This window comes from Euleptes europaea, chromosome 6, assembly GCF_029931775.1.
Source record: "Euleptes europaea isolate rEulEur1 chromosome 6, rEulEur1.hap1, whole genome shotgun sequence".
Taxonomy (NCBI): Eukaryota; Metazoa; Chordata; class Lepidosauria; order Squamata; family Sphaerodactylidae; genus Euleptes; species Euleptes europaea.
This window is the reverse complement of record NC_079317.1, coordinates 4,139,424-4,165,802: the sequence shown is the minus strand read 5'-3', so window position 1 is coordinate 4,165,802 and position 26,379 is coordinate 4,139,424. Positions and strand designations below refer to the sequence as shown.

Genomic DNA, 26,379 nt, shown 5'->3' with positions numbered 1-26,379 from the left:
CCAGAAGATGGCAACAAAAAAAAACCCTCCAGGACCCCTGGCCAATGTGGCTTGGAGGAAAAATGCTTCCCCAAAATGGCGATCGGCACTACCTGTGCATGTAAAAAAGAGCCACGGGAGTTGAGCACCGACTCATCCCTTTCTGCTCTCCCTCTCAGGAGGGACCCAACAAGAGATGGACTGACTCTATAAAGGAAGCCACAGCCCTCAGTTTGCAAGACTTGAGCAAGGCAATCAAAGATAAGACGTTTTGGAGGGCATTGATTCATAGGGTTGCCATGAGTCGGAAGCAACTTGACGGCACTTAACACACACACAGTTTCAACTAGCTGCCTGAAATGGGTCCTAAATCTCCTGACACCCTCCTCCCCCCACACAAATTCACCATCATCTCCTTCCTTGAGGTGTTGGTCGAAGCAGAGGGGATGAGGGAGGGGAAGGGCTGCTTGGAAGGGGAGGAGGGAGGCAGTTGGGTCCGGCCTGGAGGGCTGGAAAGAGGTGCCAAGCCAGGCCGTTGCTCAGGATCATGCAGAGAGGCACTTGTGCACCTGGATAGGTCATCTCTGTTGCCATTTCTCTTTTGCAGGCATCAAGCGAGACCCCATGAAGTTGTTTGTGCCCAGAACGGTCATCATTGGAGGCAAAGTAAGTGCAGGATACTAAGGGCGGGCTTCCAAGATCCAGTGTGGTGTAGTGGTTAAGAGCGGTGGTTTGGAGCAGTGGAGTCTGATCTGGAGATCGGGTTTAATTCCCCACTCCTCCACATTAGCGGCGTCGGCTAATCTGGGGCACTGGATGTGTTTCCCCACTAAATATTGTCGAAGGCTTTCATGGTCAGAGTTCATTGATTCTTGTAGGTTATCCGGGCTGTGTAACCGTGGTCTTGGTATTTTCTTTCCTGACGTTTCACCAGCAGCTGTGACAGGCATCTTCAGAGGAGTAACACTGAAGGACAGTGTCTCTCAGTGTTTAGTGTGTAGGAAGAGTAATATATAGTCAGAAAGGGGTTGGGTTGAGCTGAATCATTGTCCTGCAAAAAGTATCAAAGGTAATGTGCTGATCATTGTCCTGTAAGTATCAAGATAATGTGCTAATGAGGGTGTGGTATGTTAATATGGAACCATTGTATCCTGAAGTGATCTGTTAATGTGTGATATCCAAAGCTAATCTGCATGGCTATTGTGGACTGTAGTCTTTGTTAGTCTGGAGGTTTTCAGGACAGGAAGCCAAGCCTTATTCATTCTTAAACTCTCCTCTTTTCTAAATATTGTCGAAGGCTTTCACGGTCAGAGTTCATTGGTTCTTGTAGGTTATCCAGGCTGTGTAACCGTGGTCTTGGTATTTTCTTTCCTGACGTTTCGCCAGCAGCTGTGGCAGGCATCTTTAGAGGAGTAACACTGAAGGACAGGGTCTCTCCTTTTCTGTTAAAGTTGTGCTGATGTTTATGAATTTCAATGGCTTCTCTGTGCAATCTGACAAAATAGTTGGTAGAATTGTCCAGCCTTTCAGTGTCTTGGAATAAGACCCTGTGTCCTGTTTGTGTCAGTCCATGTTCAGCCACTGCTGATTTCTCAGGTTGTTTCCCCACTCCTCTACATGAAGCCAGCTAAGTGGCCTTGGGCTAGTCGCAGCTCTCTTAGAGCTCTCTCAGCCCCATCTACCTCACAGGGTGTCTGTTGTGGGAAGGGAAGGTGATTGTAAGCCGGTTTGATTCTCCCTTAAGTGGCAGAGAAAGTCGGCATATAAAAACCAACTCTTCTTCTTCCTCCTCCTCCAAAGTGCCTTCATGGGTTACCTTTGCAGTGGGGTAAATGCCTTGGCCCAGTAATTTACAAAATGTTAGCCAGCAGTTGAAGGAGACATACCCAGAGCAAGGAGTTGGGTTGGCTCCTCTGAGGGTAGGTAGTTCTTATTCTCTCCCATCCTTAAGACCTTTTTGGGGTGCAGAAGCAAACGGCAAGTCTGGTTCTAATCCAGGAAAAGAACTTGCTTCAACTTGGTCTGCGTGTAGGCTGGGGCGACTTTTTGAGACCTGTCGGCCAAATGAGACAGACAGATCTGGTCTGTAGGTGGTAACTGCTAAACTTGTGTAATGAGGTGTGTTTGTCATGCAAGCACTAAGAAGGGGCTGTGAGAAGATGCTCTTAGGGGTGGGACTGTGGCTCAGTGGTAGAGCATCTGCTTGGCATGCAGAAGGTCCCAGGTTCAGCCCTCAGCATCTCCAGTTAAAGGGAGAGTAGGTGATATGAAAGACTTCCTCCTGAGACCCTAGAGAGCTCCTGCCGGTCAGAGTAGACAAGACTGACCTTGATAGGGGAAGGATAGGTGATGAAGGGTAGGGGAAGAACCGTAGCTCAGTGTTAGAACCTCTGCTTGGCATGCAGAAAGTCCCAGGTTCAATCCCCGGCACCTCCAGGTAAAGGGACCGGGCAAGTGGGTGATGTGAAAGACCTCAGCCTGAGACCCTGGAGAGCCGCTGCCAGTCTGAGTAGACAATACTGACTTTGATGGACTGAGGGTCTCATTCAGTATAAGGCAGCTTCATGTGTTCATGTGGGAAGGGTGTGCTATAATTGACGTTATTAACAGCGGTGACTTTGGGGCAGGGGGAGAGCAGCCCCTCTCCGCCTTTGCAGTTTGTGTTCAGCCCTTGGGTTATCCTTGTCCCCCTTCCAGGCTGCTCCCGGCTATCACATGGCGAAAATGATCATCAAGCTGATCACCGCCGTGGGCCACGTGGTAAACAACGACCCCGTGGTAGGGAACAAGCTGAAGGTCATCTTCCTGGAGAACTACCGCGTCTCGCTGGCTGAGAAAGGCAAGGCAGCTTCTCGACCTGCGTCACGTGCTGTCAGTGGGGGCAGCTGGCTTGGGGTTGGCGGTTAGAGGCATGAGCTGTGAACCAGAAAGGCTTCCATCCGGTTCTTGCTTGGTGGTCTTAGCCAAGTCATTGTGCACTGAGTGGGCTACAGCATGGATGAAATTTGCCTCTTCTTGACAGTGATCCCGGCCACAGACTTATCCGAGCAGATCTCCACAGCAGGAACCGAAGCGTCTGGCACTGGAAACATGAAGTTCATGCTCAATGGGGCTCTGACCATTGGGACGATGGACGGTGCCAATGTTGAGATGGCCGAGGAAGCTGGAGAAGAGAACCTCTTTATCTTTGGCATGCGAGTGGAGGATGTGGAGGAGCTGGACAGAAGAGGGTGAGTGTTGGAGGGGCTGTGGCTCAAGGGCAGAGAATCTGCTCAGCATGCAGAAGATCCCAGGTTCAATCCCCGGCATCTCCAGTTGAAAGGATCAGGGAGTAGGTGATCTGACAGACCTCAGCCTGAGGCCGTGGAGAGCAGCTGCCAGTCAGAGTAGACAGTATTGACCTTGATAGACCAAGGGTCTGATTCAGTAGAAGGCAGCTTCATGTGTTGAAGACTGTTAGGGGATGGGTTGTGGTTCAGTGGTAGAGCATCTGCTTGGCATGCAGGTCCCAGGTTTAATCCTCAGCATCTCCAGTTAAAAAAGGATCTGGCAGTAGGTGATGTGAAAGATCTCAACCTGAGATTCTCGAGAGCTGCTGCCGGTCTGAGTAGACAATATTGGCTTTGATGGACCAAAGGTGCTAAATGCTAGGTGACTTCCAACTTTGGCTGTCTTGCATGGTATAGTGGTTAAGAGCAATGGATTCTAATCTGGTGAATTCGGTTGGTTTTCTCACTCCTCCACATGAAGCCTGCTGGGCGACCTTGGGCCAGTCACAGTTCTCTCCGAACTCTCTCAGCTCCACCTACCTCACAAGGTGCCTGTTGTGGAGTTGGTTTTTATATGCCAACTTTCTCTACCACTTAAGGGAGACTCAAGCCGGCTCACAATCACCTTCCCTTCCCCACAACAGACACCCTGTGAGGTAGGTGAGGCTGAGAGAGCTCTAAGAGAGCTGTGACTAGCCCAAGGTCACCCAGCGGGCTTTGTGTGTAGGAGTGGGGAAACAAATCCAGTTCACCAGATTAGCCTCCACCGCTCATGTGGAGGAGTGGGGAATCGAACCCGGTTCTCCAGATCTCTCTGGCACTGTGACAAAGGTATTGGAAAAGTAGCCTGCGATCTGGGTGTGCCACGTGATTGGTCCTTATATATGGTGCTGAAGAAACTCCTCTGCTGCTCGCTGGCTGCCGGGCAGTGGTATTTGGGACTAAGGTGGTGGCTGTTGTGGATTTTAGCTGAGCTGCCTTAGGGGAAGGGCTGTGGCTCAGTGGTAGAACCTCTGCTTGGCATGCAGAAGGTCCCAGGTTCAATCCCCGGCATCTCCAGTTAAAGGGACTGGGCAAGCGGTTGATGTGGAAGACCTCTCTGCCTGAGACCCTGGAGAGTCGCTGCTGGTCTCAGTAGACAATACTGACTTTGATGGACCAAGGGTCTGGTTCAGTATAAGGCAGCTTCATGTGTTCATGTGGTCAGGAAAGCTCCTGGAAGCTGGACCGAGAAGCTGGAAATGCATGGCACATTGCTACCCTTTGCCATATGGGTAGCGGGTGTTTGTGTCTGAGTGGTTTCCCCCTCTTCTCACCAGATACAATGCTGAAGACTATTATGACCGGATTCCAGAGCTCAAACAAGCCATCGATCAGATCAGGAGTGGCTTCTTCTCACCAAAACAGCCAGACCTCTTCAAAGATGTGGTCAACATGCTGTTCTACCATGACAGGTGAGTGGGCCTCATCTCTCAAATGCTGCATTTGGTATCTGCATGCCTTGAGCACCCAGGCCTTCCGAATCCACTGTACATGTGTTCAGCTCAGTGTGTCAAGTCCAGCAAAGCCGGTTCTTCTGGGCTTTCCGCTCTTCCGAGGTTTAAAGCTCAGCAAAGTGAGTGGTCGCCTCTAGCTCTCCCTCCTGACTTCCTCTCACATGTAAGCCCAGAGGGAGTTACGCGAGTGAAGAGGTGGGGTTTTTGTCAGAAAGGAGCAGCTTCCAGTCTCCATCATCAAGTACTTGAAGGGCTGTCATAGAGAGGATGGCGCTGAGTTGTTTTCTGTTGCCCCAGAAGGTCGGACCAGAAACAACGGGTTGAAATTAAATCAAAAGAGTTTCCGTCTAGACATTAGGAAGAACTTTCTAACAGAGCGGTTCCTCAGTGGAACAGGCGTCCTTGGGAGGTGGTAGGCTCTCCTTCTTTGGAGGTTTTTAAGCAGAGGCTAGATGGCTTTGGAAATGTGGTGTTGGAGGAGAGTGTTACGTATACCATGGCTTCCAAAAGAACAAATCAGTGGGTTATAGATCAAGTCAAGCCTGAACTGGCCCTAGAAGTTAAAATGACTAAACTGAGGCTATCATATTTTGGTCACATTATGAGAAGACAAGGGTCCCTGGAAAAGACACTCATGCTGGGAATAGTTGAAGGCAGCAGAAAAAGAGGAAGACCCAACAAGAGATGGATTGACTTAATAAAGAAAGCCACAGCCCTCAATTTGCAAGATCTGAGCAAGGCTGTCAAAGATAGGACATTTTGGAGGACTTTGATTCCTAGGGTCGCCGTGAGTTAGAAGTGACTTGATGGCACTTTACACACACAGATGGCCATCTGTCAGCAAGGCTGTTTCTGTGAGAGGAAGGGCAGGAAAAGTTGTGTCAGTGCTTGGCTCTCATGGCCCCAGGGTAATGCTGATTGCCCCTTTGGGGTCAGGAAGGAATTTTCCTCTAGGCCAGATTGGCCAGGGATCCTGGAGGGTGTTTTTTTTTTTTGCCATCTTCTGGGCATGGAGTAGGGGTCACTGGGGGTGGGGTGTGGGGAGGTAGTTGTGAATTTCCCGCACTGTTCAGGTGGTTGGACTAGATGACCCTGGTGGTCCCTTCCAACTCTGACCAGCAGTCATAAAATCATAGAATTACAATCAATCATGTGTGGTCCTAAATAAAACCTCCTTCAGCTGCCTCCTGAAGATCAAAAGTGAAGGGGGGCAGGCACACCTCCTTGGGGAGGTTGTTCCATAATGGTGGGGCTGCCACTGAAAAGGCCCTCTCTCATCTACCCACCTAACAAGCTTCTTTGATTGGTGGGGCAGTCAGGAGGGCCTCTTCCTGCGATCTTAATTCCTGGGCAGGAACACATGGATGAAGATGGGCATTCAGATACCCCGGGGTCCCAAGCCGGGTACGGCTTTATAGGGCAAAACCAATACCTTGAATTCAACTCAGGGGTGGATCAGGGGCCAGTGTGGTTGCTGTAGTAATGGGGGTTGCGTGATCCCGGTAACCGGCCCCGACCAGCAGTCTAGCCTTGGCGTTAAGTGATGAGGAGCAGCCGTGGCTCAGTGGTTGAGCCTCTGCTTGGCATGCAGAAGGTCCCAGGTTCAATCCCCAGCATCTCCAGTTAAAGGGACTAGGCAGGTAGGTGATGTGAAAGACCCCTGCCTGAGACCCTGGAGAGCCGCTGCCAGTCTGAGCAGGCAATACTGACTTTGATGGAACGAGGGTCTGGTTCAGTAGAAGGCGGCTTCAGGTGTTCATGTGAACAGACCGATGCTCATCAACCTCTCCTGTTGCTTCTGAATAGGTTTAAAGTTTTCGCAGACTTTGAAGCTTATGTCCGGTGTCAAGACAGTGTCAGCCAACTCTACATGGTACGTCCAGATGAATCCTGTGTCCCGCTTTTCCTCGGAGTAGCTCAGAGTATCTTACGTGGCCCAACCCCTTAACAGCTGTTGGCTACTCCCCGTCACCCAGTGAGCGCCATGTCTGAGTGAGGATTAGAACCCAGGGCTGTCCTGAATCTATTTCTCAGCAATTTCATTGGGTGCCCCCAAGTTCTAATATTTTGGGAGAGGGAGGAAAAGTTTTCTTTGTCAACTCTCTCCACCCTGTGCATAATTTTATAAATCTATATCATGTCTCCCCTTTTTATAAACCTGTATCATGTCCCCACCAAGAGAGCCAGAGTGGTGCGGTGGTTAGGAGCTGTGGTCTCTAATCTGGAGAAGCAGGTTTGATTTCCCACTCCTCCACATGAGCGGCCGAGGCTAATCTGGTGAACTGGGTAGGTTTCCCCACTCCTCCACATGAAGCCAGCTTGGGTGACCTTAGGCTAGTCACAGCTCTCTTAGAGCTCTCTCATCCCCACCTATCTCACAAGGTGTCTGTTGTGGGGAGGGGAAGGGAAGGTGATTGTAAGCTGGCTTGATTCTTCCTTAAGTGGTGGAGAAAGTCGGCATATAAAAACCTCCTCCTCTTTTCTAAACGCAGAAGTCCCAGACTCACAAATCACAAAACCACACAAGGTTGGAAGAGACCACAAGGGCCATTGAGTCCAACCCCCTGCCATGCAGGATCCCACAATCAAAGCACTCCCGACAGATGGCCATCCAACCTCCGCTTAAAGACTCTTCAGCCTTTCCTCATAGGGAAGGAGCTCCAACCCCCTAATAATCTTGGCCTCCCCCTTCCTCACTTCTTCCAGCTCTGCGTAAAGTTCCCTTAGCCTTCAATGCAAAGATGAGCCAGATAACAGACTGCGACCTGCTTCACAGGGTGGTTGTTCAGTCTAAAAATCCTTCGTCCAAATTCACCCTCTTTCTCTCCCTTCCCAGAACTCCAGGGAATGGACCAAAACAGTCATCCGAAACATTGCGGCCTCTGGGAAGTTCTCCAGTGACAGGACCATCAAGGAGTACGCCAGGGATATCTGGGGCATGGAGCCTTCCGACCTCAAGATCCCGCCCCCTAACGTGCCCCGGGATGTGGCCGACGAGCAGATGGCCAACGACATGGCCGAAAAGTTACACATGTGAACCCGAGAGATGCTTAGCTCTTGTTTGCTTAGCGGCTGTACTGTACAGGGTGGGGAACGCAACCCCCCAGCAATGTTTAGCTAGCAGCAGTAGAAAGGGTTATGGGGGGGGGTCTTGCAATTTGGCTTCTGAGCGCTTTGGAGTTTGCATTTAGTCTGAACGAGCAAGATGTACTGGAAACGGATCCGAGTCTCCTGGCTTCTCCCTTCTTCCTGGAGAGACCTGGGAGCTGGAGTTCTGTAATGGCGTTGGTCATGCAGTCTCCTAAGAACAAAAAAATCCCCACCGTTCCCAGGGCATCTTGGGAAGGAGGGGGATCAATTGACAGCTGATCAGAACCGTAGGTTACTGATCCCTTCGCTGCAATTGGCTTGCACGAAATACTGTAACAGGAGCCACGGTCAATTAGTTTTCAAAATCATTTCAGAGGGTAGCCATGTTGGTAGAACAGCTAGATTCAAATCCAGAAGCACCTTAGAGACTGACCAGATTTTTGGGGTACGAGCTTCCGATAGTCAAAGTATCTCAACGAAGGGAGCTTGATAGTTTATAACCCCAAAATCCTGATGGTCTCAAAGGTGCTGCTGGACTCGAATCTAGTTTTTAGAAGGCCAGTTTTAGACAGGTTGCCATATTACGCTCTTTGGTAGTAGCGCACCGGTTCCTTAACATAGCACAGCACCCATTGGGGAAGAGGGGTACGGAGACAGCCGGGAAGATCTTCTCGGGCTGTATACCGTTCCCCTTCCAACTGTCTTCCCACGAGAGGTGAGCCTATAATCCATTCCCGACAGGTGCCGTACAGCGACCGAGGTGCTTTAAAAGACACAACAGGTGCTATGTATTAGTTCTGCCCATGCAGGCCGGTCAGTGAACATGCTCAGCGGCTGCACAATTGCTTGCATGCGATTAGGAAGACGGGCGAGGGTAGAACTCTGTAGCTAGGATTTACGGTAGTCCAGTTCAGACACGGGAGGGGGCAAGAGTTTTGGTGTCCACTTCCCCAAAGATGGTCAGGGGTTGGTGTTTGGTGTTTGTCTCTGAACGGTCTTTTGTCTGATCTACCGCCATGCATCCGCAGGCCTAAAATAAAGTAAAAAGCCACACTGTCCCTTCCCATTTTTTGGTTTTTATTACGGGTCGCACAAAAGTCAAAAAGAAGAACTCGCCTTCCGGCTGGGCCAGATGAATGCTGGTCACTTGACGCTCTGGAGGAAATTTCTGTCAGGGAAGAGAAAAAAGAAGGGAATAAATGAAAAGGGGAAAAAATCTCGACCTTAAACTAAACAAAGAATTCAAACTTGAGCTAAATATTATACAAAACATTATAATTTATTGTAGAGTGTACACACATTAAAAACACTAGGCCCAAAACATATAGGCTTCAAATTAAAATGACTAAATATCCAACAATGCTGATGATCTGTAATAAATGCAAATGACCAATATAAAACCAGATGCGTTTTGGCCTTCCTCAGTGGTCATATATACATGTCAAAATATGTGTGAACGTATACATGATGCTGCCTTATACTGAATCAGAGCATCAGTCAATCAAAGTCAGTATTGTCTACTCTTGACTGGGAGCAAGCTGAGGTCTTTCACATCATCTGCTTCCTGGGCCTCTTAACTGGAGATGCCAGGGATCTTCTATCTGCCAAGCAGATGCTCTACCTCTGAACCATGGACCCTCCCTAAAAGAAGCTGCTTTACACTGAACCAGACTACCCGTTCATCAAGGCCAGTATTGTCTACTCAGACTGGCAGCGGCTCTCCAGGGTCTCAAGCAAAGGTCTTTCGCATCACCTCCTTCCAGTCCCTTTAACTGAAGATGCCGGGGATTGAACTTGGGACCCTCTGCATGCCAAGCAGAGGTTCTACCACTGAGCCATGCCCCCTCCTCAAGGAGTGCAGGTGGCCTGTGGGGTGCTGGGGCAGATGCATCACACACCCAACCTCTTGTGTGTTCAAACGCACCAAACCCCACTCACTTGGCTCCTTGCCAGTAAAGGCTTCGCCACAACAGAAGAAAAACTAACTCAGTTCTCTGCACGACCCTGTGGGCTCAGATTTTCACCCCCTCTCCAGGAGTCTCGCCCAGTTCCCCTCACAGGGTGGCCTTTGAAGTTCCAGAGAGAAACCAGGCCGAACACCGCTTGATCCTCTGCCGCACCGCAGCATGGCTCACTCACTTCAGTATGGTAGGGAGCTCGGGGTTGGAGGAAATGTGGTCGTGTCCGAAGCCCTTGCTGGTGGGGAACGGAATGAACTGGATGGTTTCTTTCTTCTGGGAGGCGTTGTGGGCAATCTCGTAGAGCTGAAGAAAGACCAGGAGAGAAAGGCAGCTGAGTTCTTCCAGATCAGAATCTTTGTTCAGAGCTGGATTCGAGTCCAGCAGAACCTCAGAGACCAACAAGATTTGGGGGCATAAGCTTTCAAGAGTGAATGCGCCCTTTGTCAGAGGGAGCTTGGACTCTCAAAACTCACCCCCCCCCAAAAAAAAAAATAATGTTGGTCTCTAAGGTGCTACTGAATTCAAATCTAGATATTCTACTACAGACCAACATGGCTACCCCTCTGAAATGTAATCCGTTAAATCCACCATGAGCTAATCTGACGGGCAGCCGCTCTCTGCCAGGGCAAATGTGCTCTTCTCCAACCCGACTCCGAGGTCCTTTTCCTGGAAGCTTCCAGGCCAGGGCCTGATCCTTCAGCACTCAACACTTCTGCCGACCTACCAAGCAAGAGGTGCTTCCCTCTAGGCATCACCTTCATTGTACTTCATCAGGGGTGTCAAACATACGGCCTGTGGGCCGGATCCGGCCCCTTGAGAGCTCTTATCTGGCCTAAAACCCAGCCACCCCTGCCACCAGTCCCAATCTGGGTTCGTGAGCAGCCACCCCACTGTTCCCGATCTGGGAATGTGAAGAAGAGTTGGTTTTCATATGCTGACTTTCTCTGCCACTTAAGGAAGAATCAAACCGGCTTACGATCACCTTCCCTTCCCCTCCCCACAACAGACACCCTGTGAGGTGGGTGGGGCTGAGAGAGCTTTAAGAGAGGTGTGACTAGCCCAAGGTCACCCAACTGGCTTCATGTGGAGGAGTGGGGAAACCAGCCTGGTTCTCCAGATCAGAGTCCACTGCTCCAAACCACCACTCTTAACTACTACATGTCACATCTGGCCCTCGTAACAGATGAGTTCGACACCTCTGTCCTACACGTTGAGAATCCTGTGGCACTCTGCCTTCCCGTAGGGGTAATCCCAGAGACGTAGCAGTGTTGGTATGTTGTGCCAAAATGAACTGCAAATGGAACGGAATGGAACAGTGCCAGCTTGCAGAAGGGGGGGGGCTCTCTTCCTTTCACTCCCATTCACAAGAAACTCCCTGCTCCCAAAATGAGAAGCTACGTTACCTTTTCCCCCTGGCTGATGGGTATCATGCAATCATCTTCCGAGTGCAAAATTAAGATCGGGCTGGACATCACTTGGACACTGCAGGGGAAAGTGGAGCTGGTTAGATTTTCCTATCTTGCTTTTCATTCAGAAGTCGCAGAGGCGGGCAGCCTGTTTCTGGGGAGGGTTGTTTCTTATTGCAGGAGGGAGGTTTCACATAGAATCAAAGAGTTGGAAGGGTCCACCAGGGTCATCTAGTCCCACCCCCTGCACAATGCAGGAAATTCACAATTACCTCCCCCACACACACCCAGTGACCCCTATTCCATGCCCAGAAGATGGCCAAGTTGACCTCCCTCTCATCATCTGCTTAAGGCCATAGAATCAGCACTGCTGACAGATGGCCATCAAGCCTCTTCTATAAAACCTCCAGGGAAGGAGAGCTCACCACCTCCTGAGGAAGCCTGTTCCACTGAGGAACCGCTCTAACTGTTAGAAAATTCTTCCTGTAACTCTAACATGGTAGAATCTACCTCTTTGGTGCTGGCAGAAAGCGCTTTCAAGTGGCGGGGGTGTTGCCCTGATCCTATTACACCGCCTGGCTGTATTTTAAAACCTGTGGGATAGCCCAGGGCAGAACAATCTTGTCAGGTCTTAGAAGCTAAGCAGGGTTGGCCCTGGTTAGTACTTGGATGGGAGACCACCGAGGAAGTCCAGGGTTGTTGTGCAGAGGTGGGCAATGGCAAATCGCCTCTGAGCGTCACTTGCCTTGAAAACCCTACTGGGAAGCCAGTTAGATGGCTACGAGTTGACAGTATTTTCCACCATTCCAGCATGGTGTAGTGGTTAAGAGCGGTGGAGTCTGATCTGAAGAACCGGGTTTGATTCCCCACTCCTCCACATGAGCGGCGGAGGCTAATCTGGTGAACTGTATTTGTTTCCCCACTCCTACACACGAAGCCAGCTGGGTGACCTTGGGCTAGTCAAACCCTCTCAGTCCCATCTACCTCACAGGGTGTCTGTTGTGGGGAGAGGAAAGGAAGGTGATTATAAGCAACTTTGATTCTTCTTTAAGTGGTAGAGAAAGTCGGCATATAAAAACCAACTCTTCTTTTATGTGAACCCCCTACCTGCAAGAACAAACTGCTCAGCCCAGAAACTTCCTGCCCCTGTAAGGTCTCTGAAACCACTTTGGGGTGGGGGGGAGAGAACTGTTTTTATGGCAGCTGATGGACGGTAGGCACATTGCTTTCATGAGCCCCTCACCCCCATCAACTTTGATCTAACAGAGACCAAGCCCTATGAGGAACGGCGGAGGGATTTGGGAATGTTAAGTCTGGAGAAGAGGAGGTTGAGGGGGGACAGGGTTGTTCTCTTCAAGTATTTGAAGGGCTGCCACTTAAAGGAGGGCAGGAAGCTGTTCCTGTTGGCAGCAGAGGATAGGACTCACAATAATGGGATTAAATTACTCACAATAATGGGATTAAATTACAGGGGGGGAGGTACCGGATGGCTATTAGGGAAAAATGTTTTACAGTAAGAGTTGTTCGACAGTGGAATGGGCTCCCTAGGGAGGTGGTCAGCTCCCCCTCACTGGCAGTCTTTAAGCAGAGGCTGGACAAGCACCTGTCAGGGATGCTCTAGGCTGATCCTGCATTAAGAAGGGTTGGACTAGATGGCCTCTATGGCCCCTTCCAACTCTATGATTCTATGACAGCCAACACAGATATCTGAAGAAGGCAGCTTTGACTCTTGAAAAAGTTTGTCCGTCTCTAAGGTGCTACTAGACACTTGAATCTAGCTGTTCTACCGCAGACCGGCACAGCTACCCTCTGAAGCCAAAACAGGGTTTTCTGGGGTTTTTTGAAGCCATGGAAAACTGAGGAGGAGGGGAAAGAAGAAGACAGAGAAGAAAGAAGTGTTGCTTTTTATATGCCGACTTTCTCTACCTTTTAAGGAGAATTGAACTGGCTAACAATTCCCTTCCCCTCCTCACAACAGACATCCTGTGAGGTAGGTGGGGCTGAGAGAGTTCGGAGAGAACTGTGACTGGCCCAGGGTCACCCAGCTGGCTTCATGTGGAGGAGTGGGGAATTGAACCTGGTTCTCCCGGTCAAAATCCACCACTCTTAACCACTACAGTAAACTACACATTAAAAGTCTATCAGATGTGCATGCGCTCCAAAGCAACGGTACCTTCATCAAACCACCACTTCTGAAAGGAGGGGAAAACCCCACACAACCCAGGACAAGAGCTCTGGTCCAGCACCCAAGCTGAATGTCCCGATGCACTACGCAATCTTTGGAAGACTCTCCACTCACTTTTTATCATTACGGAAGTACATGCCAGCAAGTGCCATCGTGTCCAATATTAAATAATCGAAGCCAGGAAACTTGCGGTAGATCTATTTCAGAGAAGAGAGGGACTTGAGAAAAAGACTGCAAAACACAGCTGGCTGCAAAACAGACATCGCCTGGGACTGAAAACTGCTTCGTGCGATTCAGTTGCCTATCGTAAACATGGACATACCACCACTGTGGAAAACCCGAGATCTAGAATTATAGAATCATAGGCCATTCACGCACGGTCAATTTTGATACTCGCTCAAAGCTCTTTTTTTAAATGTGACTTTAAAAATGCCTATTCACGGTCCCGACGCAAAAGGAGAAATTCCACCCCCACTCGCCTGCTCCTTCGTTTCTGTCTGCATAGTCATTAGTATGTGCATAGCTAACGCGCCGCTGCTATTTTGCATGGTTCCTTCAGGGGATTCTTCGCGGCGGGGACAGAGCAAACATCAAAGGTCACGTTAAAGGGGCTCTTAAGTAATGTGAAGCAGGTATGCGCCGGCTTCGCAGTCACTTCCAAAATGACGGTTCAGCATGAAAAATTCAAAAAAATATGCAGGGCAATTCAGCCTGGAATGTACTGCTAATTACCAAGCATAAATGGCCATAGAGTTGGAAGGGACCACCAGGGTCATCTAGTCCAACCCCCTGCATAATGCAGGAAATTCACAACTACCTCCCCCCACACACACCCAGTGACCCCTACTCCATGCCCAGAGGATGGCAACAAAAACCCCTCCAGGATCCCTGGCCAATCTGGTCAGGAGGAAAATTGCTTTCTGACCCCAAAGTGGTGATCGGCATTACCCTGGGCATGTAAGAAAGAACCACGAGAGCCAAGCACTGACGCAACCCTTCCTGTCCTCCCTCTCATGATCTGCCTAAGTTCACAGAATCAGCATTGCTACCTTGGCACTCACTTTGCATGCCTGGCTGCTCCGTGGCAAAGTACACCTACAGATCTCCCACTGACTCGAACAAGTGAGCCAAGCCACCCTGCCAGATTCCCACATTGCTCTACAAGCTATCAACGAACACAAAGGGAGGCAACCCTAACCGGCTTACGCAAAGAAACTTACCTTTGTCACGGGGATCGTGGCTGCTGCATCTCGCATGTTGGTGTAAGGCGCCTCTAGGACTACAGCATCCACGATGACCCCTTCTGAAAAGATTTGAAAGGGCTCACTTGGGGGCGGGGGAAATACACACCTGACCTCTCCTGCCCTCCCCCACCCTGAAAACACAAACAGCAGAAAAATGCTCCAAATATGAATGATTAACCTATTAAACTAGAAACAGTTCATCTCGCAATGATTTCGTAATTATCTGTTTCAAACGGTGAATAACCAACCAATTGTCAATTTTCTGAAACTGTAAAACTAACCGGAAAAGTTATTATTCTAGAAATGAAACCTTCATCTGGGTTGTAAATATTATAGTCATAACCAGCAAGAGTGAGCCTTTATGTAGGAAACCATGATTTGGAGTCTTACTGGCTAATGATTTAAACCGTGATTTAAATTGAACACATGAACACATTAAGCTGCCTTATAGTGAATCATACCCTCGGTCCATCAAAGTCAATATTGTCTACTCAGACCAGCAGCGGCTCTCCAGGGTCTCAGGCTGAGGTCTTTCACATCACCTGCTTGCCTAGTCCTTTTTACTCAGGGGTGGGGAACCTCCGGCCCGTGGGCCTTAGGCCCACGGAATCTGTCACCATTGCTACCGCTGGAGCACTGCCTTCTCGTCCCTGTTGCGCCGGGCCGCATGCATGTGTGGAAGGCAGGAAGGCTTCAGCCCAGTCGTGTGTGTGGCCGGGTGCATGTGTGTGGGGGGTGTTTGGCTCTCGTGGTCCTTTTCTCTCTTTTCTTTCTCTTTTTCTGTCACTCTGCTTTTCTTTCTCTCCCTCTCTTTCTCCCTTTTTCTGTCTCTTTCTTTCTCTGTCTCCCTCCGTCCTTTTCTTCCTTTCTCCCCCTCCCTCCATTTCTTTCTCCCTTTCTCTCTCTCCCTCTCGCCCCCCCTTTCTCTATTTTTCTTTCTTTCTCTCCCTCTCCTTACTTTCTTTCCTCTCCCCCCACCCAGCCGGGATATCTATGCCAGGTGTGGCCCCCGAATGATGTTATAAATATGCAAATAGTCCTTGGCAGAAAAAAGGTTCCCCACCCTGTTTTAACTGGAGATGCCAACGATTGAATCTAGGACCTTCTGCATGCCAAGCAGAGGCTCTACCACTGAGCCACAGCCCTTCCCAAATTGAATGTACCCTGACTGGTGCATCAAGACCCTCTAAGGCAAAAACAAAAAAATCGTTGAGAGGCACTGAACAAACAATGTGTTAACTAAGGGCAAATGGGAAGGGTGCCCAACCAATGCAAACCGCCGCAAATCAAACCAAGGATAGAGCAAAATTCAACTGCACAGGAATTACAATTTGGATTTCCCCCCAGACTGCCACCTCCCTTCTCCATACCCCGCACTCCTCAGACTGCCCCCCAAAACCTCCTGCTGTTTGCGAAGAGGGACCTGGCAACTCTATACGTAACCCTTCTCCCCCCTCCCCAGTCAGTTTTCTACTCCAAACTTACCTTTTTCTTTCAGCGCCCTGGCAACGTTCGTAGAAATTCTAGAAGGAAATAGAAAACAAGGAAGTAAGAATGCCAGGCAAAAATGGACTTCGTGAACATTGATTGATTGATTGATTGATTGATTGAGGAGGAGGAGGAGGAAGAAGAAGAGTTGGTTTTTATATGCTGACTTTCTTTACCACTTAAGGGAGAATCAAACCTGCTTACTATCGCCTTCCCTTTCCCTCCCCACAACAGACACACCCTGTGAGGTAGGTGAAGCTGAGAGAACTCTAAGAGAGCTGTGACTAGCCCAAGGTCATTCAGCTGGCTTCGTGTGTAGGAGTGGGGAAACAAATCCAGCTCACCAGATTAGCCTCTGCCGCTCATGTGGAGGAGAGGGGAATCTAAACCCGGTTCGCCAGATCAGAGTCCACTGCTCCAAACCACCACTCTTAACCACTACACCTTTGGTTGCATTGGGAGCCATGCAGACTATAGGCAGGCTTTCAGATGCCTGAATGCTGCTCCATACAAAAATATTCCCAGAACGTTAGAAAAATAGCAGGTCAAGAAAAAGTAACCAGCTAGATTCCTTCTCTCTAACTTGCCAGTTCTTTGTGTACAGGGAATATGTATGGAGCAGCATTCGGCTAAGGGGAATCCCTACCTGCAGCTTAAACAAACACATGGTGCAAACACAGGTGATCAGTGTAGTGAGAACTTGACCTGCTTTACCAGACAATTATTTGCTTCTTTCATTTTTGGGGGCACCCTTGGCTGAATGATCCTAAGGTAAAGGTCCCCTGTGCAAGCACTGGGTCATTCCTGACCCATGGGGTGACGTCACATCCCGACGTTTTCTAGGCAGACTTTGCTTGCGGGGTGGTTTGCCAGTGCCTTCCCCATCATCTTCCCTTTACCCCCAGCAAGCTGGGTACTCATTTTACCGACCTCGGAAGGATGGAAGGCTGTGTCACCCTTGAGCCGGTTACCTGAAACCAACTTCCATTGGGATCGAATTCAGGTTGTGAGCAGAGCTTTTGACTGCAGTACTGCAGCTTACCACTCTGCGCCACGGGGCTCTTTGAATGATCCTACAGACAGAAAAAAGGTTTGCCTCTCAAGCGCTGCTCTCTGTGCCTTCAGAGGTGAGGCGGGTAGTAACTATTTATTTTATTGGATTTTTTGGCCTCCCTTTCCTGACTGGGTCAGGCTCAGAATGGCTCACAACCATTTAAAATAATTAAAATTAGCCAGTTTACAATAAAATTATAGAAAAGGGGCCTTTTCCATGGTGGCCCCTGGTCTACGGAGGCACCTACGTTACTTTCTCTTAGGCACCAAGGTTAAAAGACACCTTTTTTAAAAAACCAGGCTTTTAAGTAAATGTTTTTTATCTTAACGGTTTTTTAATCATCTGTTTTCTGTTTTATGGTTCGTTTTTATACTGCTTTCGTCTTAAATTGTAGGCAGCCTTAAGCAGGATTCTGAAGAGGAGGCACAAAAGTATTCTAGATAATTTTTTAAAAAAATCATTGCGTATAGAAAACATTAAGTCTAAGGATGTGTCAAGATAATTCATGTCATGATATTCCCCATTACTACGTATGGATGTGAAAATTGGACTATGAAGAAAGCTTACAGGAAGGAAGTAGATTCCTTTGAAATGGGGTGTTGGAGGAGAGTGTTACGGATATCGTGGAGTGCCAAAAAAAAAAAAAAACCCAAATCAGTGGTTTCTAGATCATATCAAACCTGAACTGTCCCTAGAAGCTAAAATGACTAAGCTATCGTACTTTGGTCACATTATGAGAAGACAGGAGTCGCTGGAAAAGACAATCATGCTAGGAAAAGTTGAAGGCAGCAGGAAAAGAGGAAGACCCAACAAGAGTCATTGACTCTATAAAGGAAGCCGCGGCCCTCCATTTGAAAGACCTGAGCAAGGCTGTCAGTGATAGGATGTTTGGGAGGACACTGATTCATACGGTCGCCATGAGTCAGAAGCGACTTGACTGCACTTAATATGCACATATATAGAAAACAAATCTAATGCACCGCAAATAAATAATCCATTTTCTAAAGCAACAAGAGCAAACAGAAGCATCTCCTTCTTCGCCTTGCAAGAGACCACCAATAATCAGGGAACAGTTTGCATTTCATCAGGACTAAACCCCGAGACGTACCCTGTGCCAAGGGAGTGGCCCCAGAAGATCACAGTGCTGTTTCCGCTCCGGGCCTTCACCCAGTGATAGAGATACAGGATGTCTGTGGTGAAGCCTGTCTCGCTAGGCTGGCCGGTGGAGTCCGCATAGCCTGGGAAGCATCAGATCGAAGGTCAGGAGGGGAAACACAACAGCCTCGTGGTTCAAAATGCAGACATTTGGATTATTGACCCGAAATGGAGGAATGTAAAACTGGAGATAATTGATATTAAAGAAGGAATTCATAATTATCTGTGAAGCAAGAAGTCATTATGAACAATTCAAACTCAAGACGGAAGACATATTTTGAGAAACGGTTTGCTCAGAATATGGTTCCAATGCAGCAGCAGCAGCAACAGAAAAAGAAGAGTTGGTTTTTATATGCTGACTTTCTGTCCCTTGTTTAAGGAAAATGAAACCGGCTTACAATCACCCTCCCTTCCTCTCCCCACGACAGACGCCTTGTGAGGTAGGTGGGACAGAGAGTTCGGAGAGAACTGTGACTGGCCCAAGGTCACCCAGCTGGCTTCATGTGGAGGAGTGGGGAAACCAACCTGGTTCTCCAGATTATAGCCCGCTGCTCTTAACCCCTACACCACACTGGCTCTCCCCCAACTTTACCACTGATGTCCCCAGTGGATGCCTATTGTGACATCACCATACAGAAGAAAAGAGCAAGAGACCAGTAGCACCTTAAAGACAAAATTTCTGGCAGGGTATGAGCTTTTGTGAGTCACAGCTCACTTCTTCAGATACCAGAAATTTTGTTACGTCTTTAAGGTGCTACTGGACTCTTGGTCTTTTCTACTGCTACAGACAGACTAACACGGCTACCCATCTTGCTCTATCACCGCACAGATGAAAACGGACTATATCACTTATGAGAATATGATGGATAAACAAGGGAAAATGAAACTTTGGCATACAAGAGGAAGGAAAGAAGATTCCATGGTTATTATACCATTGAATGGTTTCAAAACTCAGAGAAGAAATGGCAAAAGAAGGTGGATATTTAAGAGAGAAGACGACTTACGAACAACTAATTACTGGAAACTGCAGACATGTATTAGGGAAATGGTTATAAATAATTACTGCAATATGGCACATAAACAGACCAAGTAAAAGGCAGCAAGAGAAAATGGATGCAAAGCTTTGGAGAAAGCATATGAGTCAGAGGGAGAATCTACAGACTAAAGAAATTATGTTCACAGAATGTCACGTATTAAGAGAACTGGTATAAAATGTTTTTCAGATGCAACATTTTATCATGTGTGGTGGACAAGTAAGAAAGCAAGAAAATATTGGATAATGATACATGATGAAATGCAAAAGATACTGAAACTTATGTTTGCGTTGGATCCTAAAAAAATGTTATTAAATATCTTGCCAAGCAACGTTTCAAAAATACATAACAAAGTACACGGTGACGGTGGCAAGAGGGAAATGCATTTTTTAAAAATTACATAGCTAAAAATTAAGAATAAAATGAAATAAAAATATAATAAAAAAATCTAGGTAACACATGCTTAAGAATATATTATCAGATATGAAAATACACCGAGAACATAGAGAAGTGTAATTCAAGAAGTTAATAATTGAAATGTAATTTCAAAATAAACTTTATACATAATGTAATAACTTGACTGTTTGTGTTTATATGTTCTCGGGCTTAAAAATGAAACTTCATTAAAAATTAAAAATAAAGAAAATGCAGAAATTCAGAGTTATTTTTCGACAGGAAGTTACCTCTGTAGTCAACAGCCAGGACGTGGAAGCCGCCATCGCTCATTGACTGTTCAAAAAGACCATAGAATAGAATCATACAATCATAGAGTTGGGAGGGACCAACAGGGTCATCTAGTCCAACCCCCTGCACAATGCAGGAAATTCACAACTACCTCTCCCCCCCACAACCCCCCAGTGACCCCTACTCCACGCCCAGAACATGGCCAAGATGCCCTCCCTCTCATCTTCTGCCTAAGCTCATAGAATTAGCATTGCTGACAGACGGCCATCTAGCCTCTGCTTAAAAACCTCCAGGGAAGGAGAGCTCACCACCTCCCGAGGAAGCCTGTTGTACTGAGGAACCGCTCTAACTATTAGAAAATTCTTCCTAATGTCTAGACCAGGGATGGGGAACCTCCGGTCCGGGGGGCGTATGCGGCCCCCGAGGACATATTTTGTGGCCCTCAGGAGCTCCGGGGCCCTGCCGCAAAGGCAGGGCGCAGGGCGGCCCTCCCCGAGGGTGTTCCTAGAGCCGCGGCTTACAGGGGAGCTGTGGTGCCCTTTGGACCTCCTCTCGACGACTGTTGGCTGTTGGTCGGCGAGAGGGGAGGGGGAGAGACGATTCTCCCAAGGCTGCCCCCTACAGCTGCGGCATGCAGGATCGCCACAGCACATTGTAAGCCCCTCTCGCTGCTTGTCAGCTGTTGAGCGGCAAGGGGAGGGGAAGAGCCCGGCGGCTCCCGGCGGCACAGCATGCGTGCGGGAGCCGATCGGGCTTCAGGGGGGGCCTTTTGTGGACTCTGGGGGAGGAGGGCATGGAGACTGGGGCCCGGTTGCACAGGGCTCCGTGCGCTGCCGGGTGTGTGTGGGCAGGGTAGGCTGGGGCCGGTGTGCATGTGTGTGGGGGGGGGAGACTTTTGTCTCTTCCTCTTTTTCTGTCACTCTTTCTCCTTTCTCTCCCTATCTTTCTCCCTCTTTTTCTGTCTCTTTCTTTGTCTCCCCCCATCCTTTTCTTTCTTTCCCTCCGTCCTTTTCTTTCTCCCCCTCTTTCCATTTCTTTCTCCCTTTCTCTCTCTTTCTCCCTCCCTCCCTTTTCCTCTTTCTCTATTTCCTTCCTCCCTTGCGCCCCCCTGGCGCCTCGTTTGCTTGGGTCCACCGCTGGCTGCCCTCCCGCCTGGGAGGGGGGAACGGGGGCGCCCTGCAGGCCGTCTCTGTGTGGCCTCCCCTGGGGTTGCCAACCTCCAGGTGGTGGCTGGAAACCTGGCAACCCTAGCTCCGCCCCCCGCCGGGAGATCTACACCTGATATGGCCTCCGAATGATGTTATAAATGTGCAAATGGCCCTTGGCAGGAAAAAGGTTCCCCACCCCTGGTCTAGACGGAAACTCTTTTGATTTAATTTCAACCCGTTGGTTCTGGTCTGACCTTCTGACAGCTTTCAGTGTTTGGAATTATGTACAAGCCAGGCTGTTTAAACACACACACCCCACCCAGAGGGCAGCATCCATAATCGAAGTGAAATTACACCTAAATACAGATTTGGTCTTTTGACACGGAGGTTTCCCATGGTTTGGGTGGTGCTGACCTGCTCCCGGTTGTTATCAGAATTTAATTATATTTATTTATTTTTAAACATCTATCCCCCCACCTTTCCTTGTGGTTCAAGGTGGCTTACAATAATGAGAACATTTCTTGTTAAAGCCAGAATTAAATTACAAACCCCAAATCTCGCCCTCCCCCCCCCTTAAATGATGCCTCCCATTCAAACCCGCTCCAAGGTCCTGGCATACAGGCAGTCGGGGCAGCGCCTCCTGAATGAGGGGCCCTTTCACCTCATCAGGGTGCCCATTCCTGTTAAAGCTGACAAATGAGTCCGACAAGCCCCGACACAGGACATGCGGCCTCGGGGGCGGTATCTATCCAGCAAGTTTCCTGCCTTTCCTGCTTGGCAGGCAAACCTGAATGGCATCAGGGGTGGTGAGTGGAAAGCCTGGGTTCAACACTCAGCTGTGCCAGTACTGTGTGTACTCTTTATACTGCAAAGTTAAATGGTGGAACTCCCTGCCCCAGGGTGTGGTGACGGCTGCCAACTTGGAGGGCTTTAAGAGGGGAGTGGACATGTTCATGGAGGAGAAGGCTCTCCACGGCCACTAGTAAAAATGGATACTAGTCATGATGCATACCTATTCTCTCCAGGATCAGAGGAGCAGGCCTGTTACATTAGGAAAACAGGCAGGACAATGCTGCTGCAGTTGTCTTGTTTGTGGCTTCCTAGAGGCACCTGGTTGGCCGCTGTGTGAACAGACTGTTGGACTAGATGGGCCTCGGTCTGATCCAGCATGGCCTTTCTTATATTCTTATGTTCATGCCGCTGGTGCCAAGGCACAGAGATGGCACAAAAGAGGGCTGCCCACCCTTGGCGCCAAGCAATGGGACTGGCTGAGGGGGACAGCAGAAGGAGGCTTTGGCAGGAGTTCAGCCCAAAGAGCCTGCCAATGAGGTGAGTCAGTCAACGTTGCCCCTCTTGGCTGGGCAGTCATTTGGACAATCCACTGTCCCTCAGGCACTTCTCACCTTCCACCCAGAGCAGACAATCCACACCCTCTTTGTGGCCTATTGAGGCAGTGCGCCCCAGAGTCGATCTCTACAGTCCCCCGTGATTCCAAAGAACAAAACTAAAACAGTATTGGGGCAATCCTCTATTGATGTGTCGAATAACTGTCATCAGAGCTAAATGGAACCTCTATGTTCAGAGGCAGATGCTGGTGATTAAAGAACAGGGGACAGTTGTTGCCCTCACGCCTGGCTTGCAAGCACTTCAGAGGCATATGGATATGGAAAGGCCACTGGAGTTGAAGGACCTCTGAGCCAAGCTGATAAGCTCTTCTTTGAGAATCCCCCATGCTCTGCCAAGGCTGAGATTTCAATACCTACGACAGAAAACTCTTAAAAAGAGCCCTGCTGGATCAGAACGGGGTTCCATCTAGTCCAGCATCCTGTCTCATACAGTGGCCAAGCAACTCTTGCTGGATCAGACCAGTGAGGGTCCATCTAGTCCAGCATCTCATCTCACACAGTGGCCAGCCAGTTCCTCTGGAGGGCCAACAACAGGGCACAGAGGCCGAGGCCTTCATAAGAAGAGCCCTGCTGGATCAGACCAGGGTCCATTTAGTCCAGCATCCTGCTTCACACAATGGTCCAACCAACTGCCCTGGAGGGCCAACGACAGGGCACAGAGGTCAAGGCCTTCCTCTGATGCTGTCTCCTAGCACTGGTATTCAGAGGTCACTGCTTCTAAACTGTGGGAGTTTCTTTCACTCCCCATGGCTCATGGACCCATCCTCCATGAATCTGCCTAATCCTCTCTGGAAGCCATTTATGCCTGTGGCCATCGCTACACCCATGGGCTTTAACTGTTAGGAGGCACCTTCTCCAGGGTGCTCAGCCACACCCGGGCTGTTTTTTGGTCAATGAGCCAATATCCGCTTAGGGAATGCAAGAAGCCGAGACTCGGCTGCAGAAAAGGCTGAGCTTCATGAGAATCAATCTTGGGTGGAACCAAAGAATCTCTCGAGGATACCAGACATCACTTACCTGTGTGAAACGAACTCTGTGCCCTGTTGCCCTGGAAAAGAGTTTTAAAAAGATGTGATGAGCATTAAGCCCATTCATTATTGGATTACAGGATGATCTTGACAGGCTGGAGAATTGGGCTAGAACTAATAAAATGCACTTCAACAAAGACAAATGTAAAGTTCTGCATTTAGGTAGGAAAAATCAAATGCATAATTATAGGATGGGGGAAACTTGTCTGAGCAGTAGTGTGTGTGAAAAGGATCTTGGGGTCTTAGTAGACCAAACACTGAACATGAGTCAGCAGTGTGATGCGGTAGCTAAAAAGGCAAATGTGGTCTTGGGCTGCATCAACAGAAGTATAGCATCCAGATCGGGCAAAGTGATTTTATCACTTTACTCTGCTCTGGTTAGACCTCACCTAGAGTACTGTGTTCAGTTTTGGACACCACAATTTAAGAAAGATGTAGACAAGCTGGAACGTGTCCAGAGGAGGACAACAAAGATGGTGAGGGGTCTGGGGATCAAGTCCTATGAGGAAATGTTGAAGGAGCTGGGTATGTTTAGCCTGAAGAGGAGAAGACTGAGAGGGGATATGATAACCATGTTCAAGTATCTGAGGGGCTGTCATATACAGGATGGTGCCAAGTTGTTTTCTGTTGCCCAAGAAGGTCGGACCAGAACCAACGGGTTGAAATTAAATCAAAAGAGTTTCTGTCTAGACATTAGGAAGAATTTTCTAACAGTTAGAGCAGTTCCTCAGTGGAACAGGCTTCCTCGGGAGGTAGTGAGCTCTCCTTCCATGGAGGTTTTTAAGAAGAGGTTAGATGGCCGTCTGTCAGCAATGCTGATTCTGTGACCTTAGGCAGATGATGAGAGAGAGGGCATCTTGGGCATCTTCTGTTCACTGGGTGTGTGTGTGTGGGGGGGAGGTAGTTGTGAATTTCCTGCATTGTGCAGAGGGGTGGACTAGATGACCCTGGTGATCCCTTCCAACTCTATGATTCTATGATTAGTAAACAAAGCATCTGTCTTTAAATGAGCAGCTCTTGCACAAAGAGGTCAAAAGGGGGGGGAATTAAAGCTCTCTGTGACAAAGATACTTGAAGTCTTTTCAAAGGGAAATTAAACAGAGCAGCTGGGTTCAAACCAGCCACACACAGAGTTTTGTACCCTGGGAAAACCTGAAAACACAGAAACATAGAACTAGAAGGGACCCAAAGGGACATCTAGTCAAACCCCCTCCACAACACAGGAAATTCACAACTACGATTCTCATGATCTGCCTAAGTTCACAGAATCAGCCTTGCTGTCAGATGGCCATCTAGCCTCTGCTTAAAAATCTCCAAAGAAGGAGAGTCCACCACCTCCAGAGGAAGCCTGTTCCACTGAGGAACCGCTCCGACTGTCAGAAAGTTCTTCCTCTGGTTTTTTCGGAAACTCTTTTGATGTAATTTCAACCCGTTGGTTCTGGTCCAACCTTCTTGGGCAACAGAAAACAACTCGGCACTATCCTCTCTATATGACAGCCCTTCACGTACTTGAAGATGGCTACCATATCCCCTCTCAGTCTTCTCCTCTCCAGGCTAAACATACCCAGCTCCTTCAACCTTTCCTCAAAGGACTTGGTCTCCAGACCCCTCACCATCTCCATTGCCCACCTCTGGACACGTTCCAGCTTGGCTACATCCTTCTTAAACTGTGGTGTCCAAAACTGAACACAACCCTCCAACTGAGATCTAACAAGAGCAAAGTCAAATGACACCATCACTTCACATGATCTGGACACTATATTTCTGTCCAGCCAGTAACACACTCTTTGTGCTGAAATCTCAATTGAGGGCAATGCAAGAGCGGAGGGATAATTCCCACACCATTTTTCATGTCAAAGACAGAGATGCATGGTGGTGGCTGGTGCTTCCTATTTCAGTCACGTCATAAACCAAGCTTAGGGCGGTTTAGCTTGGAAAGAAGGCGATTGAGGGGAGACATGATAGAGGTCTATAAAATTATGCATGGTATGGAGAGAGTGGGCAGAGAGAAGCTTTTCTCCATCTTGCATAATACCAGAACAGGGGGTCATCTGCTGAAGCTGGAGGGTGAGAGATTCAGAACAGATAAAAGGTAGTATTTCTTCACAAAACACATAATTAAATTGTGGACCTCCCTGCCCCAGGATGTGGTGATGGCTGCCAACTTGGAAGGCTTTAAGAGGCTAGTGGACATGTTCATGGAGAAGAGGGGCATCCATGGCTACTAGTCAAAATGGATACTAGTCATGATGCATACCTATTATCTCCAGGATAAGAGGAGCATGCCTAATATATTAGGTGCTGTGGAACACAGGCAGGACAATGCTGCTGCAGTCGTCTTGTTTTTGGGGCTTCCCAGAGGCACCTGGTTGGCCACTGTGTGAACAGACAGCTGGACTTGATGGGCCTTAGCCTGATCCAGCAGGGCTTTTCTTATGATCTTATGGAGAAAGAGCTAATGCCACTTTTGTGCCTGTGAAACCTGAAAATCACCTGTTACCCCCGTTGCCATGGAGATAGATGATGATGGGATTATCATCCGCCAGGGCCTCTTCATGCCAGCTGCGGTCCTTCCCTTCTGCCTCCTTCCACCTGGTGTCAGGCAGGGCGTGCCTAAGAGAAACAGCATGGGATGACATGGGGCTTCCCTGGGGGGAACAAAAGGAGGCAGGCTGCTCCCGTCCAGCTCAGACCTCGGAGGCAGCAAACAAGCTGACGCCAGTACAACCGCCTCTTCCGAGGGCAGGCCCAA

At 48.8% G+C, this 26,379-nt stretch overlaps 2 protein-coding genes across 2 annotated transcripts in view; one reads left to right on the top strand and one right to left on the bottom strand.

Annotated features, from left to right (window-relative positions):
• Positions 1–7,855, top strand: part of PYGL (glycogen phosphorylase L) — a 43,548-nt gene extending 35,693 nt beyond the window's left edge. Inside the window, exons 15-20 of the mRNA XM_056852238.1 lie at positions 587–645; positions 2,677–2,818; positions 3,002–3,209; positions 4,568–4,702; positions 6,551–6,617; positions 7,581–7,855. Coding sequence (XP_056708216.1) covers positions 587–645; positions 2,677–2,818; positions 3,002–3,209; positions 4,568–4,702; positions 6,551–6,617; positions 7,581–7,781 — 812 coding nt within the window. The 3' untranslated portion in view covers positions 7,782–7,855. The remainder of the gene's footprint in view (positions 1–586; positions 646–2,676; positions 2,819–3,001; positions 3,210–4,567; positions 4,703–6,550; positions 6,618–7,580) is intronic.
• Positions 7,856–8,977: 1,122 nt separating this feature from the next.
• The window catches only part of ABHD12B (abhydrolase domain containing 12B), a 35,925-nt gene continuing 18,523 nt past the window's right edge, over positions 8,978–26,379 (bottom strand). The window contains exons 5-14 of the mRNA XM_056851119.1: positions 26,121–26,240; positions 23,617–23,647; positions 20,045–20,090; positions 18,281–18,410; positions 16,116–16,153; positions 14,607–14,689; positions 13,501–13,583; positions 11,199–11,277; positions 9,974–10,098; positions 8,978–9,002 (exon numbers count right to left, since the gene is read on the bottom strand). Coding sequence (XP_056707097.1) covers positions 8,978–9,002; positions 9,974–10,098; positions 11,199–11,277; positions 13,501–13,583; positions 14,607–14,689; positions 16,116–16,153; positions 18,281–18,410; positions 20,045–20,090; positions 23,617–23,647; positions 26,121–26,240 — 760 coding nt within the window. The remainder of the gene's footprint in view (positions 9,003–9,973; positions 10,099–11,198; positions 11,278–13,500; positions 13,584–14,606; positions 14,690–16,115; positions 16,154–18,280; positions 18,411–20,044; positions 20,091–23,616; positions 23,648–26,120; positions 26,241–26,379) is intronic.